Below are 13,941 nucleotides of genomic sequence, written 5' to 3'. Positions count from 1 at the left end.
ACTTACTTGTGTTGATGGAATTAATTAGTTAGTATTAAACGAGCTAGAGAGAGAAGGTATGGTCAGTCATTAGTGGGGCATGTGGAGTCATAAAGACGGTGCACATGTGTGGTTACCTACATTTCCCCGCAAGATTTGCGACCCTGGCCTCATTCAACTTCCATAGTTGCGCGACATTTTGGGTAATTATTTATTCAGTCTCCCCATGGTACCGTCACGTTATGTTCTAATGTTCTAATTAAACTCTTTACCCATTATATATTTGTGTGGTAAAAAATAGTTTTGGGCATGGCCAAATGTCTCAGGGGCACTGAATAATTCTTATAGATTTTGCACTGTACGTGGGAGAAAATGGTTGGATTCCTTGTGTCTAGAATGCATTGTAATGTCTTGTATGTTTACCATAAAAGTTATGTATTCTTTTGATAGTCATTGAACACTTACGCCAGAAGTTAGAGGTGACAATTCCAACCCATATTTCTTAACTTGCTCAAATTCGACCACTTATAATCCAATCCAATCTGCCCATATCCTATAATGGGTTGAAAATAGGTTTAATATGGGTTAGACTTAATGTCGGACCGCTTTTCCACTATCTCTCCTAAAATCAATTGGTGGTAGAAAGGGTTTTAATTAAGTCTTTTATGGCATTCGACATTCCACCCACAAGTCTGTTTTTAGAGCGATCGCAGAGAGTGGCATTGTGTAACCAAATCCATGGAGGCACTCAGGGTCCAACAATCCCTCCCTCACGATGACGCTCCCGCGACTCGAATCTATGACTTTTTGGTTTTGATACCACTTGTCGGGCCGCTTTTCCACCATCTCTCTTAAAACCAATTGGTGGTAGGAAGAGTTTCAATTAAGTCTTTTATAGTATTCGACATCGCACTCGCAAATTTATTTTTAAAATATTTACAAAGAATGACATTGTGTAACCAAATACATGGAGCACTCCGGGCCCAACAATTAAAAGACCCAAACTCTCATATTTTTCTATCTTCTTCCTTGTCAGGCTGTCGCCCTCACATTTTCTGTTGTTCTGTAACTCTACACGTACACATAATATGTACACATTTCTCTGGAGAGAGAGAGAGAGAGCAGCCGTTTTCAACAAACTCTCACATTTTTGTTTTCTTCGATCGACTTCCTGTCGTTGTTCCCAAAATAATACAGTAACGTTTAGTTCGTTGAGAAATTTAATTCAAACCCTCCATAATATCAATTCATTGATTTTTAGGACAAATGGTGGAAAATTAGTTCAACAAGGGGTATTTTGGTTACCAATGATACTTTTTGCTACCGCTCTAATAGTGTATGCGCAGAAATTGAGTGGAAAAGTTCAATCCAAATTGAATTACTATTAATTCAAAGGTCTGACTCAAATTCACCTGTTATATACTACTACTTTCACTGTCCTCAATTGTTTGCCCTTATAAAAAGTCATGCAGTTTTTGAATTGAAAAAAAAAAGTACTTTCAAGCATCATTTTTAAAGTTTCGTTACACCAAATTAAAGTACTTCACGAGCTCTTTATATAGTGTAAAGAAATTCAAAAAATTATGTTCCAATGTAAAAAGAGATTAAGCAACCTATCCTGGCTCTGGCAGAAGTTATCATATAGATTATTTTTTGGGGGTAAAAAGAGTTTCTTATTAACTAATATCTCTTACTATCTTATCCTCTCTTATTAACTAATATTCCATTTCTTTTCCCGTATTCAAACGGGCCACAAGGGATATATATGGTTTGCATTATCATCACGACAAAAAAGGAGGGGGGAATGCTTGTACCGAAAGTACTTGATGAGTTGTTGCATTGCTTTTCCAACACGACAGGTTTTATAGGATTCTAGAGTAGTATAAGACTCGAAGTACTCAAAGTCACGTAATTTGTGTGTGGGAATACGAGGACGAAGATGTTTTAAAAATGTATTTTAGCCTAGTAAAATTTGTAGGATTAAAGTTTGAAAGTACGAGTGTAATACTAAAATTGAGAGCAAGATGCATTTTGAAAGATTATGTGACTAAGATCAAGTGGTTATACGATTCAAGAAAAAGATAAAAAAAAAGCCACTCAAAAAAGAAAAAGAGTTCAAGTGGTTATTCCAGGTAAAATATTTATGGGCCTTCAATTAGTGCTTTAAAATTCCCATAAAATTATGGCTTACACTTCACTGATCTAAAGTCCAAACACTCGCGATCTCTTTCTGGGTGGTCTCCATTCGACATTAGTTTTGCCATTACAAATGGTAATAATACTATGTTGTAGAGAAATTAAGTTCCCCTTGAGAATAACAGTTAGAAGACCTACTAAAATTCTATCAAAAATTTGAAATGTTGGTATGGTAGGGCGGTTGCCGTGCTAATCCGTCCGTCCTGAGCTTCTAGTGATATTTCTACATTTTTGATATGTAGGTTAATACTGGATTGATTTGATACTGTCGCTTTGGGCATAGAAATTGAAAGAAGAAAGAGTGGTGGTCGCGACAGAATTCCTTTTCAGCTATATTATCTTTATTTATTTTTTGAATGGTTTAATTCCTACACCAAACATTTGAGATGAGAAAAGATGGGAACACTTAAACTACCTCATATGGGAAGGATTCTTAATTACAACTTGGAACGGAGGAAGTAATTAGACACCCACATGCACATGCACGAGAGAAAGAATGTGAAACTAATTAGGAGTAATATTTTTCATATAGAACGTGCGTCACATGTAAAATCGCATTAAAAGTATAAATCACAAGTGACCCTACGGGCATAGATCATACCACCATTGATAACAGTAGAATGAATTTTTGTCAATGTTTTCGATCAGCTTTTTGTGGACGGTGAGACACATCACAAACACAACAAGAATGGGCTGTCAGCTGCTTTAATGGACCGCTGTGAATCATGTATCAATGGATAAATTGTACACAAACATACCTGTCCTATTGATCAGTATATATATATATATATATGCATCATAATCATGTGCACAAACATACCTTTCCTAATTGTACGCAGGACGAATCCGGGAATATACCCTAATGGGAGTACCTGTTAATTATAATGGCAAATGTTCATTTTTTAATCAACCATAGTGAGATCGTATAAAATTAAAGTATGCATTACTAATTACAAAAAATTATAATGCGTATTTTAAGTTAAATTAGGTAAAAATGAGCACAAAATCTCAGACAAAATATTTAAAGTACGTTTTCAATAAACATCAACAAATTTTAAAATGATCAAGCTAGTTTTGTTAATGTCTTTATTTTAAAGTACTTCTCCCAGAAGGTTAAAAATCAAGAGAATCAAGAAAGAGTAACTCCAAATAGACAAACAACTCGTAAAAAAACAAGTATAAATGCATCATATGATGAAATTCATGTATAAAACTAATTATATGTGCATTTTTGGGGATATATACAAGTGTGTTTTTATATATTAGCACACTTTCATAATTATGCTAATTTATACATAAATATTTTAAAAAATATTTTAATTTTGAGTGGGAACACGCGTTCGAGTGGGGGCACGTGCCCCCATGTGGATCCGTCCCTGATTGTACTGACCAAAAATCAGTTCGACCGGATATCAGTAAATGCTTGATCCATATGTTCTTTTTCGGGTTTCTAATCGTACGGACCAAAAAAAAAAAAAACATGGATCAAGCACTTATCAGTATTCAATTAAACTGATTTTTTACAGTAACCCTTCAAAAAATATTCAAAACAAATTGAAAGGCTCGAAATATTTGTGTGGGACCTCAAAATTGGTCCCACACAAGGTGGTATACACAAAGTTGTGTACCCAGAGCAATTTTGAGCATTAACTAAGGGAAACTTATTTTTGTGCTTAACTTTTACTGATGATGCTCCAACTTTAATTTGAAGTTACTTGTAACTTCATGAACAAAATGGAGCGCCATCAATAAAAAATAGAGCGCGAATATCAATTCCCTAACTGAAGATGTCAACATTGTCAGCATCATTAGTCACAAAATGTGCTTCACATGTGAAGCTATCTACTCAAATGATCAAGAGTCAAGACTCCACTGGGACAAATTTCAAATCAGGCGAGCTTAATAAAAAATTTTCTTTTGCCGAGCAAAAAAAAAAAAGAAGCAAATTTCAATCAGGCTTTCAAATGCACGTTTTAGTAAAAGTTATTCATGGACCGCCCCAAGGCTTCATTCCCTCCTCTCCCTTCGCACTATATAAACTACATATGCTTTCATCTTCCTTACATTCACAACACTATTTGGTATAGCCTCAAACCAAACATGGACTTAACTTCTATTTTTGAATCAAGCTCCAGTGAGCAACGATGGATCGCCCAAATCAGCAAGATTTTGGAAAAAGAGGTGAAGGTCGCAATCGACCTCCCGGTTTCCATCTTTCGAGTACCAGCAACGCTAAGGGTTTCAAAGCCCAAGGCCTATACGCCACAAGTCATTGGCCTAGGCCCGTACCACCATTTTCGACCTGAACTCTATGACATGGAGAGGTACAAGCTTGCCGCTGCAAGCAGGCTTCAACAAAAGTTTGGAAGTCTTGAATTCAAACAGCTTGTTAGTGTGCTTAGCGGGCTTGAACATAGAGTTCGTGCATGCTACCACAAGTACTTGGATGTCGAGGGGGAAACCATAGCTTGGATTATGGCCATCGATGGGCTTTTCTTGCTCGAGTTTCTTTGTCGTTATAATTCGTCCCGTTCAATTACCACAGCCCATTTGGTCGACTCCACTGGGAGGAAATTGGCCCACGAGGCAGTCCTCGGTGACGTACTGATGCTGGAAAATCAGATTCCGATCTTGGTTCTAAGCAAGATCTTGTCCATGCAATGCCCATCGCATCTTGAAGTGGCCGATGATTTGTTTCCTTCCATACTGATGGATTTTTGTAAAGTGCTTTCTCCGGTCAAAACCCGGGAGGATCTCATTTTGTCTGAAGTGTCCGAGCATGCTCATTTATTGGATCTTCTGTACCATTTGATCATCGTGCCCAGATTGGATGGACCTGCCGAACCATGCAACATACACTGGGAAAGTGAAGCTGCAAGCTTTGAGAAAAACCCGAGTTTGGATTCAAGTAAGTTTAGTACTAATGTTTTCGAGAATCTTTGGAGCATGTGTTCGAAACTAAACGTAGGGTTTATTAGTCGAATCACAATACTGGTTAAGAACATAGTTGGTGTGTCTGGAAAATTTACTTCCTCGGTATCAAAAAGTAAAGAAGATATCGAGCCCGGAAACGAGGTCTCCCATGAGGAAACAAAAACTCCCAAAGTAGAAGAAATCATGATTCCCTCGGTATCCCACCTTTCTTATGCCGGGGTGCAATTCTGTCCTACAACCGGTGGAATCGCGACCATTAAATTCGATCAGAGAATCAAGAAATTCTACCTCCCAGTCATCAGACTTAATGTTAATTCTGAAGTTATAATGAGGAATTTAGTGGCATATGAGGCCTCAATCGAGTTCGAATCACTTGCTTTCACACGATACATAGAGCTAATGAATGGGATTATAGACACTGCTGAAGATGCTAAACTGTTGAGGGAAAAGAAAATCATCGTCAATAGTCTTAAGAGTGATGCCGATGTTGCAATACTTTTCAATGGCATGAGTAAATGTGTTAGGCTCACCAATGTGCCGTTTATTGACAAGACGATTGAAGATGTCAACAAGTACTTCAACAACACGAGTGCGGTTAGGGTTTACAGGCGGATGAAGAACTTTGTGTATGGTTCTTGGCAGATTCTCACAATTCTTGCAGTTGTGTTGCTGATGTTGCTGATGGGTGTTCAGTTGTTTTGTTCTATTTATAGTTGCCCTAAACTTTTCAACACTCTCAATTCGGAGTGAGATTTCTTTTAACCTACAAATGATTGTCCTTGGATCTTATTGAATTAATCTTATGAGTTGTATTTTATTATAGTGTTGCATATGTTTTTTTACTACTTGTCTAAAACGTTCAACTGGTGGACGATTAGATTGGGATGTCAGAGATTTTTTTTATCGACAAATGAAAATTTCATTAAGACTTGGAGAGGTACATCAAGAAGGGTTGAAGAACATCACACTCAACCATAAAACCCCTTTTTTTTTTTTTTTTTGGCTTTTATGGCTATGGGGATCATATGCTAAAATAAATAACCCTGGAAAGAGAAACATGAAAAAAAAAAAACCATCCAGTAAGCCACTGATCAAATGGCATCCTCAGATCAAACAATCAAAATTAAAAATTGCCTCTACAATATAATTAATCCTCCTAATCCCTGATAAACAACACCTCTTGAAGTCTTCAATGGAGTACTCCTTCAGATCATATTTCCCCTTAATCCATTACACACCAGTACTCTCATTTTTACTAAATCCATACAACCTCTTCTTCCTTTAAGATCGATTTTGTCGTTAAAAACTTCTCGTGCCTTAGCTTCCATGTTGTCCGGATTATTGCACAAAAGCATACCTCCCAACATGATCTTTCAAGTTTCTTAATTAAATCTGTTTGAGAACCACCTATATATTCACCAACATTGATCGAGATTGAAGCAGGACATACCCATATATAAGGTCTTCCCCCATAACTTGGATTGGTTTGGATTAGAATGCCTCTTTGAATAAGAACAGAGACCGACCTTGTTGCCATCCTGTCTTGGATTAGCTGCATGCCATGACAACATGCATTTCCACTTTGGGAGGACATAAATTCTTCCAAATCTTCTTATACTGGAGTATATATATAGCACTTGATTAGGATTCTGCAGTTGTTTTTCCCTCTCTGCATATGCTGATGACCTTACTGAGAATTCTCTGCTTAGCGTGTACTCCACATCCATTCATCAATATGATCATGCATGCCCATTTTTGGTAAATTAATAATCACTCGATCCCATGCAGCTTCTGATCATGTAATAGTAATAGTAGTAATACTCCTGAAATTCATACCCTCTTCTTCCCCAAAAAAAAAAAAAAAAAAAGTTCTCCTGAATTGCAGATTCCACATTCCATCCCCATGCAGATTTCACATTCCACTTAATTGCAGTCTTTGCAGATTCCACATCCCACTAAGTAATACTACTCCACTAATAAATGGGTTCTTTAATGGGCAAATTGAATAGGAGGACATACTATAATGGTTTTTATATAATAAAAATATAAATATTTTCACGTAAAATCTAAAGGATATTCTGCTTAGGATTTACAAAAAACCCCTTTCAAGATTGACCGGCGTTGACTAAGGTTGACCTGCATTGACAGACGTTGAAAGTGTCTAAAATCCTAGGGTACCCTATGAAAATGTCTAAACCGCTAAAACCCTATAAAAGTGCCTAAAATCCTAGGGTACCTTATGAAAGTGCCTAAAATCCTAAGGTACCCTAGGAAAGTGTAACAAGATTGAAAAACACGAAAAAGACATATTTTGTATTAGCCAAACAAGGCTTTTATCTCATTTAAAACAATTTAAATGAAAAATGATATTTTTTGTGTTAGCCAAACAAAATCCTTGTCTCATTAAAGACAATATAATTTTGTCTTTTCACGGACTCTAGACTCTAAAATATTTTTATTAATGGACTCTACACATTACAGAAATGTAAGCTGGACTAAAACTCCTATGGGATTGTTTCATTTGGATTTTAAATTAATATGTCGTTCTTTAATTTGTTCTAAAAGTACAAATAATCGAGGTGTGCTTAATACGTGCGATCATTAGAAATAATCGCATGTGTTCATCCTATCAGTAGGGTGACAATGCTGTTAGAAAAGGAAGATATTTTTAGAACGTGAAGACGGAACCAAGATTTCGTAAACGGAAAGCTCTATGAAGAGTAAGCATAACTATCACCACTCTTTAGACGAGTAGGTAACTAATCTTTTAGTCTCTATCAATCATTGACATAGCTCGAAAATACTTTTCAATTGTTTGAATTCTGGTTGCCGAATGGCATTGACATTATGCTCAAAATGAAAGCTCTATTCTTGAAAATGTTGTTCCTCGTGTGTGGTCGGCCACCTTTTCTTGGTACTCCTAAGTGACTATGGGAGGGAGAGTACTCTGATTATGCCTGTGAATGTGCTGGATCCCATCCGGACCGAATTCGATAAGACTCAAATCCAATAGTGGTAATTCGGATCCAATCCAAAATTCCGAAAACTTTTTTACTTCAAAAATTTTAGCAAAAAAAAAAAAAATTCCAAAAAAAATAAAAAATAAAAATACAACTTCTTAAATATTTAATTTACTATTTTTTAAAAACATTTTAAAAAAGTAAAAAAAATAAAGTTCGGATTCGGATTGATAACGAATTTAATCCGATTCGAATTTGGATTACCAGATTCAGATTATCGGATCGACGTTATCGGATTCAGATCGGACCCGGATCGGAGTCGGTCCATTGACAGCCCTAACTTTGATAGTGACCCATCGATACCTTACATTAATAACTTTTTCACTTACATATTTATTAATAATTTATTTATTACCGGAAACAACTTAACATTTCTCTCAACAATTTATTCTCTACCGGAAATACCTAACAACTTTTCAACCACAAATAAAAATCTACAACTTTTTCACTACCGGAAACACCAACTCAATTGTTACTTATGTTTAAAATCTTGATCCACCACTAGGAAATCCAATATAACTTTTCGGATGCTTAATAATTAGTTTCATTGAGTTGGTTCCGTTAAGGGTTAGTTCAGAATGATGAGTACGTATATAACTCATCAAGTCATAATACGTTAGCATTAATACTTTTCTTTTTCTAACGAAAATTGATCCTTTTTTTTTATCGACAAAAGTAACATTTTATTACGGGGAGGGGAGGGGGAAAGGAAAATCTAACCAAGGTTGAAAAATACATCCAAAGGGCAAAGTCCTAAACACTCGAAGACCTAAAGACCAGATACAACAAATAAAACTCAAACACCATATGGCCAAAAACCCGAATATTACAATTAAGCACAAGAGAAAAACTAGCCCACAAAAGTGGGCTAGGCCTAGCCCAAGAAGATCCAAAACCTAGTCCAACTCTTCTATAGATCTTCAAACATCGCCACCATATCTCCGTCGACAACCACCCTCCGAATAGGGCCACCAACAAAACAAACAAATGCCACCGGTCCAACCACGCCACCGTCGGCCACCCACCGGCGAAACGACACGTTCACACACAACCCTCTTGCCGCGGAAGCTTACCAAGCTGTTAGGCAATAACCGAAACACCCAGGAGTGTAAACGGTGGGAGACCAACACTGATCGAGCCCCAAATCAACAGAACCCTTAGCTGTTAGGCTGAAAACTGGTTTACCCAACAGAAAAAACCAGTGGGGAACCAACCGAGATCGAGCACAACCAAGAGAGGGACGCCGGAGATGAAAACAACCATGCGTGAAGAGGAACAGACCACAAGGATAGGGGGCAGAAAAAACCAGAAGAGGAGGAGGAGGAAAGTAGATCTAGAAACCATACCAATCGCCGCTCCCATAGCAGTCCGAAAACCCCAAAAAATGGTCGCTGAGAGAACGCCAAATCGCCTCCCATAAACAATTGGGGTAAACATCTGTCGAGAACCATGACGCCAGCACCAATCTCAACCGCCACCATCATCAACCGCCTATACTCGCTAGTGCCGCCGCCTCCAACCTACATGAAACTCTACTGATCATTTTAGGAATAAGGAGAAAATGAAGAGATCAGATTGGGAAAGGGGAAAAGGTGAGAGAGAGAGAGAGAGAGAGAGAGAGAGAGGGAGAGAGGGGGGGGGGGGGGGGGGGGGGGGAGGAGGCGTGGCGGCGGCACCTCGCCCGCCTAGAGAAACCCTAGGTTTTCTCTGTCATTTTCAATTTCGATTAATGTGCGAGCGGTAATGTTTTTGCAATTTATTAGACAATGATGTGCATAAGTTTGAAATGGAGTGGAGAAGAGGGAGTACAGTAACCATGACTAGGTGAGACAATATTCAAAAATTGGTAAAGATTTTGAAGGGTTTTTAAAAATAATTTATTTAAACAGAATTTGCTTTTCAGTGAGTTCTTAATGGAATGCCTACTAAATTGACTGGTCATGGTCATACAAGCTTCAATTTAGATTCTTTCCTGTGACTCGTTCTCTAAGCTTGGGCTTTAATGAGATACAGATTTTCTTGCAGTATCACCCATGCCCAAGTCTAGAGGAAGAGTCACGAGAGACATTAGAAAAAAAGATCTGATGGCCTGGGAATAATGTGTGTAATGATTCCACCATTAACGATAAAAAAAATAAGTCCATTCCATTTCAATAAAGACCCATTCCCCATTCCACACCTATTGGTGGTTTTTTTGTTGTTGTTTTTGGGGTAGATAATAGGATATAGAACATAACATGAGCAAACAACGGCACTTAGTAAGTTACTTACCAAATTTGGTGTCAACGCACTAACGTAGTACTTCTACAATATTAGGAAAGAATATAGAGGATGTCCTCGCTAGGAATTTATCTACAACGTAGTACTTGTACTATAGCTATTTCTCAAACATATAAAAATTCACTTTTATAGAAATGACTTATTTTTATATTGGTAAACCTTTATGTAGGAGTAATTTTTTTTTCTTCAAAATATTATTAATGTTTCAGGTTCTCGATATGATCTGAACTTGAATAAAATTTCTTTTACTAGTATTTTAAATGTTTTTGGTTATTAATTTTTAGTTTTAATATTCTTCTAATCAAGATTAATAAAGAATCAAATCAAATTGATCCAAAACTAACAAATTCAGAATAGAAAAAATAAAGTCAGAGTTGTAATCTAATCCAAACCTCACTTTAAAGCCCTGCTTGTCATGAAAAATTTGCTTCATTTGATATCTACCATTATCAAACGGAGGCTGGAGTATCTTTTTAGATACTTTTTAAAGGCAAAAAGTAAGAAATAACATATTTTTCTCCTTTTTTTAATCCATGCATAAGATTGAACAGGCAGGCAGGCAGACAGACATGCCTGGGAGAATAAATTTAGGCCTTAGATCATATCCACATTGTAATGAGCAAATTGGTATGGATAACCAAATTTAACAACAATGCTAAAAAAATACCTCACATTGTAATAAGCAAAGTTACAAGTCTTTTAGCAAATAATCAAATTCCATCCATTTTATAACCAAACTTAACAACTTTTACCAATAACCAAAACTCAATAACCAAACCCAATAACCAAACTCAAAACTAAAAAACTAAAAAACACCCCACATTAGAATCGTCTCATCGAGACGAATAATTTGGTGTGGTCGGGTGTGTGATTAAAACTCGTTTGCAATTGAACATAGGTACATTGCGTATTGTGGGGGGGGGGGGGGGGGGGGGGGGGGGGGGGGGGGGGTTTATAGGGATGCAAAAATAACCAATGTGGAGGTAAAGTTTGTTAAGTTTGATTATAAACTAAATGGATAATGAAATATTGACGTGACACATTTTAATTATTGAATTTGATTATTCCCATTGCGGATGCTCTTATTTAAGGCGTAGGACAATTTTACCCTTGCTCCTTAACGGCCCGTTTGTTGGACGTATGAGATTTTGAATAGATAAAAAAGAAGGATGGACAAGAGGTGGATATGTTATATGAGAGATTAATTAGTGAATGAGGGGGATTAGCTAATATTTAATTTGTTTGAGTAGTACCTAATATGGATGGATAAGGATGAATAATATGAAAATTACTTGATTACGGTAGTGAGATTATGGGACCCGGGGGCTCTAGCTGTTGCCCCCATGGGCATAGTAGCCCCTACCCAGCCTCTAAAATCCTATCCAACCTCTAAAACGGCAACGTTTGCTTTTAAAAAAAGTTCTAACCATCAATTTGCAATCCTATGGAGCAGAAACGTGATTATGAGAGCTTTAGAGACAAAATTTGATTATGTCTGTTTAGAATAATATGATTAGAATAATAAGATCTTCACACCCGTTCAAACGGATTAAAAATTGAAGCACTTAATTTTTTAACTATATTTTTTAATACAAAAACGGTCTCAAAAAATTAAGTGCTCAAATTTTCACTCCGTTTGAATCGGTGCAAAGATCTTGTTAATATGATCAGAATAACAAGATCTTTGCACCGATTCAAACGGAGTGAAAATTTTCACACTTAATTTTTTGAGACCGTGTATGTATTAAAAAATATAGTTAAAAAATTAAGTGCTTTAATTTTTAATCTGTTTGAACGAGTGTGAAGATCTTATTATTCTGATCATATTATTCTAAAGAGACATAATCAAATTTTGTCTCTAAGGCTCTCATAATCACATTTATGTTTCATAGGATTGCAAATTGATAGTAAGAATTTTTCTTTTTAAACCAAACGTTGCCGTTTTAGGGGCTACAATGCCCATGGGGGCAGCAGAGCCCCCGGGTACGAGGTTATGGTAGGGACATTATCATTCACTTTTGTTGAATAGCTGGGAGGAATTCAGGGACTCTATGGTTCAGGGGTGCACTACAGGTTTGTATTGCATGATCTGAGCAATTCGTCTCTGCAATTTATGGTCCAAATTACATCTCAAATGTATGGATCAAATTTGCGTGGACCGAGCTGAAATCTTAACCAAAGATTGCCGAACGGATAGCTTGGATCGTGCACTACAACCCTATAGTGCATCCCTAGACCCGCAGTACATGATCCTTTTGTGCATGGTGTGGTGACGATTTTTTTTTTTTTTTTTTTGTGTGTGAAACTAATCACATGTCTGATCAATTTTTTTTTTGTTTAAAATTGAAAATCTAACTTATTTAGGAAACATAATAATTACACCTAAAATTATTTTACTTTCCTACATTTGCCCGTCAAATTTTTTTCAAAAGTTACTTTACTTCAGAAGAGAAGAAGAAAAAGAAAATTTTATCCATCGGAACACATGAAAACATACATTGGGAAGGAGGAAGTAATTAAGGCGTTTTTACACGTCACTCATAAACAATAAAGAATGCTCTTGGGCCCGGTCAAATGTATTATGGTCCATCCTGTAACTAATATATGTGTGCTTTTTCCTGTTTTAATGGACACCTGTAAATACCTTTTGGAATCCCATTGATATATGGAGAATTTTATAGCAGAAACACAGCTTGGTGGACATATAGATCGCACCAGATACAACCAATGATGGGATCAGGGGGGGTCTAGTAGCGGCGACCGCCACGACAAGAATTTTAAAAAATGCAATTATTATATGTAAAAAAAAAATTTATGCCCAACTTATATAGTCTCGCCACCACTAAATTTTTTTAGTATACATTTCGCCACTGCTAGGGTAAAATCCTGGTTCCGTCCTTGGATACAACGTACGACGGGGTCCTACAAGTAATCATAATCGATAATTGTGACCTAAGTATATTTTTTGGAATCATTTTGCCATTCCACAAAAGAAATCATCTAATACAGATACAAAGGGAAGTGACAAATCATTCCTCATATTTTTCCTTAAAAAATTGGAAATTAATACTAACGATAGTTTCTATTTATAAGGTGAAATTAAGAGAGAGATGAACAACGTACAAGTAGCATTAAAGATGCGTACAATCTACTATTTGGTTGGGTTCCTTCACTGTCTAAGAGCATCTTTATCAAACTCAGCAAATTTTAGACCAAAAATTAAATGTCAAAAATCATTTTTGGGAAGTAACTAGCTTGCCACTTTTTCAAAATTTCACAAAATCAGGCTCTCTATTTTAACTTTATTGCATTAAAGTATTTCTGGGCTTTTAGTAGACGTACAGAATAATTATATTGTTCGTTGGTCGATTTTTGTGACTTTCCGGACCTGCCCTATTTCCGGATGACCACCCACTCGGCCGGATATGCTGCTTTGTTTTGGGCTTCATCCGGATCACCACCCGGTCGATGAATATGCGTATAAATGTGTATATGTATGGATTTTGTGATTTTGTTGAGCCAAATGGCTAGA

At 36.6% G+C, this 13,941-nt stretch overlaps 1 protein-coding gene across 1 annotated transcript; it reads left to right on the top strand.

Annotated features, from left to right (window-relative positions):
• The first annotated feature begins 4,275 nt into the window (after positions 1-4,275).
• On the top strand, positions 4,276-5,859 carry LOC131321365 (putative UPF0481 protein At3g02645). The gene has a single exon (XM_058352350.1). The coding sequence runs from the start codon at positions 4,276-4,278 to the stop codon at positions 5,857-5,859; it is 1,584 nt and encodes a 527-aa protein (XP_058208333.1).
• Positions 5,860-13,941: the final 8,082 nt, after the last annotated feature.

Source organism: Rhododendron vialii, chromosome 3a, assembly GCF_030253575.1.
Source record: "Rhododendron vialii isolate Sample 1 chromosome 3a, ASM3025357v1".
Classification (NCBI taxonomy): Eukaryota; Viridiplantae; Streptophyta; class Magnoliopsida; order Ericales; family Ericaceae; genus Rhododendron; species Rhododendron vialii.
Note: the sequence above shows the minus strand (reverse complement) of the source record. Positions and strands in the feature narration are given on the sequence as shown.

Coding starts and splice junctions, on each gene's coding strand:
- LOC131321365 (XM_058352350.1), top strand. CDS start 4,276: ATGGACTTAACTTCTATTTTTGAATCAAGCTCCAGTGAGCAACGATGG.